Source organism: Etheostoma spectabile, chromosome 14 (genome assembly GCF_008692095.1).
Source record: "Etheostoma spectabile isolate EspeVRDwgs_2016 chromosome 14, UIUC_Espe_1.0, whole genome shotgun sequence".
NCBI lineage: Eukaryota > Metazoa > Chordata > Actinopteri > Perciformes > Percidae > Etheostoma > Etheostoma spectabile.
Genome location: NC_045746.1, coordinates 7,073,133 through 7,079,029, shown reverse-complemented (window position 1 = coordinate 7,079,029; position 5,897 = coordinate 7,073,133). Strand labels below are relative to the sequence as shown.

The 5,897-nt window shown below is 45.9% G+C and overlaps 1 protein-coding gene across 1 annotated transcript in view; it reads left to right on the top strand.

Moving 5' to 3' along the window:
• The window catches only part of ppp1r10 (protein phosphatase 1, regulatory subunit 10), a 10,621-nt gene extending 5,837 nt beyond the window's left edge, over positions 1–4,784 (top strand). Inside the window, exons 10-19 of the mRNA XM_032536229.1 lie at positions 134–243; positions 625–752; positions 919–1,078; positions 1,250–1,393; positions 1,479–1,725; positions 1,840–1,915; positions 2,027–2,245; positions 2,916–3,039; positions 3,162–3,542; positions 3,716–4,784. Of these exons, the coding sequence (XP_032392120.1) occupies positions 134–243; positions 625–752; positions 919–1,078; positions 1,250–1,393; positions 1,479–1,725; positions 1,840–1,915; positions 2,027–2,245; positions 2,916–3,039; positions 3,162–3,542; positions 3,716–3,867 (1,741 nt within the window). The 3' untranslated portion in view covers positions 3,868–4,784. The remainder of the gene's footprint in view (positions 1–133; positions 244–624; positions 753–918; positions 1,079–1,249; positions 1,394–1,478; positions 1,726–1,839; positions 1,916–2,026; positions 2,246–2,915; positions 3,040–3,161; positions 3,543–3,715) is intronic.
• Positions 4,785–5,897: the final 1,113 nt, after the last annotated feature.

The following is a 5,897-nucleotide window of genomic DNA, read 5'->3' as shown; positions in this document are numbered from 1 at the left end:
ACACACACACACACACACACACACACACACACACACACACACTGCCTCGTTCAGCACAGCCACATCTGCTCACTGCTGCCCTCCGCTGGCCCAGGGCACTACTTACAAGATTCTTTTTCTCTTCATTTCCTCCCAACAGCTCTGGCCCATCAGATGCTCCACCTCAGGAGAAAAAATACAAGCCTCTGAACATGCCCTCTAACTCTGCCAAAGAGATCAAAGTCAAGATCATTCCAGCACAGCGTGAGTTACACAGCTTGTCTTTTTTTTCATCTAGACGCTCAGACAAAATCAAACATGTTTGATATTATTATGTTTGAAGTTTTTTTACTGACACATAAATGCAGCTCTCCGGTTATTGGAGACATTCATCTGCATGTACAGCAGAACAGAAAATCTGCAGACTTTACTTCAAGTTACCAGCTAACGCTAGCAGTAGCTTGCTAGCTTGATTAAATCTAGTTGTAGGCTTCATTTTGTGAGCATGTGAGATCTCCAGTCCTGTGAGATTGTCTTTAGATGTGAGACAGTGTCAGACTTTAGTCTTTTCTTAGCCTTGCAGTGTTTGGTAGGCATTAGAGACATGATTGTGGGGTTCACGGCTCTCTTGTGTCCTCTATGCAGCGATGGAGTGCACAGGCTTCCTAGATGCACTGAACTCTGCCCCCGTGCCCGGCATCAAGATCAAGAAGAAGAAGCCTGGTGCTGTTAGTCCAGCGAACACCAAGGCTGTCTCCCCCACGTCTAACAAGGTACGCACTCATCTCACTCATATATGTATTATTTGGTCTGTTGAATTTGAACCAAACATGACAGACTTTGCTGTCTTTGTGATCAGTTCCAGTCTCTCATCTCATGCAAGACTTAACAACATCTGTTTTTTTGCACATACTCACTCCGACTCCTTTTTATCCTCAGGCGAGTCCATTTGACAGCAAACCCTCTGCGTATTCTTCAACTTCTGCTAAGCCATCGTCTCCAGAAAGTTCTGCCTCCATCCCTCCAGGGGATGAGAGCCAGGAGCCAGAGCAGCCCGGGACCCCCGTCCCTTCTGAGGACACAGAGCTCTCTGACAATGGTCAGCGTCTTTGACATTATATTTTATTTTTTATATATATATATATATATATATATATATATATATATATATATATATATATATATATATATTTTTTTTTTTTCTAGTTTGTTTTTTTAATTTTAAATCAGTGAGTGGTCTCAATCTCCTGCCATGGTTGTTTGTGTGCAGGTGAGAAGCCCAACGCTCTGGCAGAACCCCGGGGAGAAGAAGAGAGCTTGACCAAGAAGGGCAAGAAGAAGAAGACGGTCCACTGGGCGGAGGAGGAGCAGCTTAAAAACTACTTCTACTTTGATCTGGATGAGACAGAGAGAGGTAAGCCATGCCCAGCACACTGTTCTAAGACCCAAACCATCTGAGACAAATCTGAATTATTAATTACATAACTCTGGATTCACAGTCAACGTCAACAAGATTAAGGACTTTGGAGAGGCGGCCAAACGAGAGCTGATGATGGACAGGCAGATGTTTGAGACGGCCCGTCGAACCTCCCATGACACCATGGAAGAGAGGGTCCCCTGGACCCCCCCAAGGCCACTGACGCTGACCGGCAGCCTGGTCATTTATGGGGCCAACAGCACCGAGAAGCTGACCCAGAGAGACCGCGAGATGGGCATTCTGCAGGAGATCTTCCTCAGCAAAGAGAGGTAGGACTCAACCTTTGACCCTTTCTATGTTTATTATATGTAGAATTTCTCCTTAAGAAGAAGGGTGAGGGCCTGCAGTTTATGGTAATAATCTTCAATCCTTTCTGATCATAGTGTACCCGACAGTCCGCATGAACCAGATCCAGAGCCGTACGAACCCATGCCTCCCCGTCTCATCCCTCTGGATGAGGTTAGTACACCCAACACACACACACACACACACACACACACACACACACACATACCCTGTCTTCCAGATCTTGTATTAAACACCTTGTGCATGTGTGTGTTTCCTCTGCAGGACTCGTCCATGCCGGATGACGGCTACGTGGAGCCCATGGACACAAGCTCCCAGCAGGGCTCTGGTCTGGCCCAGAGCGAGAGCTCCAAGCTGCCCCCGGTCTTGGCCAACCTCATGGGCAACCTGAGCAGCAACTCACGCAGCCCCGTGGCCCCCAACGCTGCCAGCAGCCCCGTGGCCCCCACTGTCAACGTGCAGGAGCTGCTCTCCTCCATCATGGTAAACAGCAGCAGGAGCTGGTTTTTACACACTTACTTTTTTGACGTTCTGGATCACAAAGTACACTTTCCATTTAAATTTTTCATGAAATCAAAGTTTCATCAGTATTAGGGGTGTCACAATTCTTGATTTTTACTTCTTTTTTTAAAGCACAGGTTGCTATGCCATTTTTAGACTAGACTTGTAATAAAATGTCTGACTTTTGTTCGCAATGTGCCACATTTCATTGTCAAATTTAAAACATGTATTAACAACATAATGTAACTATGACTTATCTTCATTCAATTGGAAACTTGACAATTTGTCAAAGTAAAAAGAAAGAACAATCCTACCGACAATCCTGAGGGCAGATGCTTCGCACCACACAGTTTGGTGTTTAAAGCCCCCAACGTTGTCTTCCAGGCAGAAACTGTGTTGCTCTCTCTAATATGACCAATATAAGCGGCTCTGTTAAGCTTCAAAACGTGCACGCAGGCCGAAATTCAACCGTGTGGCTTTGTTTTGAGAAAGCTATAAGCAGAAGGAATATCCGCTAGCTGCTAGGCTAATGTGCAATGGGAAACACAGAATATAGTACACGCACATAGAGCTTACAAACTGTGGCTTTTTTGTCGACAATGCAAACTGTTGCTGGTAGTAGTGTAGCTGATGTGTAGCTGTGTGTCCTCAGGGTGCGTCTGGGAACCAGTCGACTGAAGACCTGATCAAGCAGCCCAACTTTTCAGACAAGATCAAGCAGCTCCTGGGCTCCCTGCAGCAGACCCAGAACCAGAACCAGGCTGGACCCCCCCCAGGTACACTCAAGCTCTTCTTCCATGGTTGAACTACATGTTGTCATGCTGTCATGGCAACATGACCACCTGTTGTACTCCTTTGGTTACTCATTGTTATTTAACCGCTGTTTGTTTCCATCCAGTCAACCCAGGTTTGCTGGGCCACGGACCAGGCATGAACAATATGAACAACATGAATATGAACATGAACATGCACATGCAGATGCCTATGAACGGTGGCTACCCCCCCAACAACCCGCCTGGCGGCCCTCGCTTCAACCACCCTCCACCCCCCCACAACCATGGCCCACCCTTCAACCCTGGCGGAGGCCCGCGCATGATGGGGCCGCCCCCTGGCCAGGGCCGGGGGGACAACGGCAACTACTGGGGAGATGAATCCATGAGGGGCGGGCCTCACAGAGGGGGCCACTTCCATCGAGGAGGACGGGGGCGAGGAGGAGGAGAGCCGGGCTTCAGGGGCCGAGGACGAGGGGGGCCCAGAGGAGGACACAACAACATGAACGGTAAGTCTTCCATGTTGACCATGAATAGGCTGAGCTGGACTCCATCAGGTCACTCTCTCTTCTAACACAAAGCAGCTGAGACTGGTGTGTGTGTGTGTGTGTGTGTGTGTGTGTGTGTCGTGTGTGTGTTTGTGTGTCGTGTCGTGTTGTAATGCTGTGTTTCCTTCTGACAGACATGTCCAAGAGGCCTGTGTGTCGTCACTTCATGATGAAGGGAAGCTGTAGGTATGAGAGCAACTGTGCTTTCTACCACCCCGGTGTCAATGGACCCCCCCTGCCCCCCAACCATCCTGCACACAACCACCCCCCCCAGCATGGACACTAGCTGTTGGCCTGTGGGCCCCTGGAGGACCAGACCCCTGCACTCTCTCAGTGAAGCAGGACACAGGAGATGATCACTGATTGGACTGTCTGTTTTTACTGGGATCTTTTTTAACAGTGAGACTGAAACAAGCCACCACACTTGACCACTATGTCTGCCTGTCTGCTCCGTCACTTTCTACACCGTTACCGTGGTGACCAAATGGAAGTGTCCTACTCAGCAGAAAAACCGACTGAATTCCCTTCCTTCTGTGGCTGTTGTACTGTGGACCTACATGTCATATTGCTTTCATATTTCCTTTAGTTTGTTACTTCAGGTGCCAGCTCTGTACATAAGAGTCCAAAACGTGACACAAACATTGAGGAAGCACTTTATAATGAAAAAGGCCAACAGAATTTAGCCACAGCTATGATTTATTAAAACTGGACCTGAAAAAAAAACTGCACAGTATTTAAACTGCTTTATTTCTCCCGAGAGTTGAGCAGTGAGCCGCGCTGACCCGCTGAGGTTCTTCCAGCAGCTGGGGTTGATGAGGTGTGTGTGAGTGTGTGTGAGTGTGTGTGTGAGATCAAATGTAAGCTTTCCCTGTGTGGTCAGCAGCTCAGAGCTCTGTCTCCTGGTCTCTGTCTGCAGCCAGCAGGATCTTAGCATGATTCAGCTATAAGAGTGTTTTCTGTGAAAACAATGACCTGTGCGTCTCTTGTGGGACTGTAAGAATGTAATGGTTTTTTTTGTTGCTCCCTCGTGTTTTTTTTTTTATTTGGATGCAATCTTGAGAATGTTTGCCCTTTTTTTAAGATGAATGATGAAATGTTTGTATTCATTTGTTTCTATGAATACAGAATACACATTCATACACAGTCATATTTTCCGTTGAATTCTTTTGTACACAGTGTATTGAATAAATGTCCAAACATAAATGAACTGTTTTATTTGAAAGAACAACAAGCAGTTTGGATGAAATGGAAACATTCTGCAAATAATAGTCAGAGGAAAAGCCCTTTCCAACATGCAGTGTCCATACATGACACACAGATCTATATTTACAACTCTAACATGCTGTGGCATTTTTAAATCTTTGCCTCTGTCTACACCGACCTGAAAGGATCACTCCACTGTAAAAGAATGGAGACACCGGTGTACATTCAATTCAACCGTACGGCAAAATAATAACAAACCACACAAATTACAGCTCCAAATAAATTAGAATGAACATAAACAGATTATTTACGTATGTAGTTTTTAGTGCAGGACTCACTGGATTTAGTTTAATTTGTACACATTTGTGTTGTGTCCACGTTCTGAAAGAAGGACACAGCGCTCCTAGTGGCTGTCCTAATACTGGCACATTTATTCTCCAGTTCAGGCTTCATCCTCTGGGGACTTAGGGTTTCATGTAAATGTGTCCATTAGAGTGAAATATTTCTTGTGTAAGTGAGAGATGATGACACACTGACACACTATAGGTGTTCCAGCGTCTTAGTGATGTTGGACCTCAGGGCTTGCTGTCAGTCAGCTGGTTGGAGATGGCATTAACATTAAGGGACAGGGACTCCTCAATGTTTGACACTTTCCCCTCTTGAGTTGTCTGATTTGGCATTTACCCTGTCCTTTCCTCCCTGGAATTCTTTGTCCTAATTTCCTCTTCATGTTGTAAATATCTAGGAATGCATTTGTATGCAAAGATGATGCTTTCATGTGCATAAATTGCAACGCAGATGACTCAAAATAAAAATGTCTTTGTTGTAATGTTCTTTTGACTGGTTTTGATTGCCTGCTCTTGTCCTACACTTACTACTCACTTACTATGATACTCCAAAAGCCTGAGGGCTAAACCTCGCTGTTGCTCGTCTGCAAACGTGAAGGAGGGAAATTCAGAAGCCTTAGCTGTTTCTTGCATGTTGTGTAACGTAGAACTTGTATGCCATTTACAATGGTGTCTCTGTCTATCGGTCCATAGGTCCACCACTTAACTAAAGATGAAGTGTGATGGAAGGTGTTCATCCTTGTGATCCTCTGGCTTCCATTAGGTC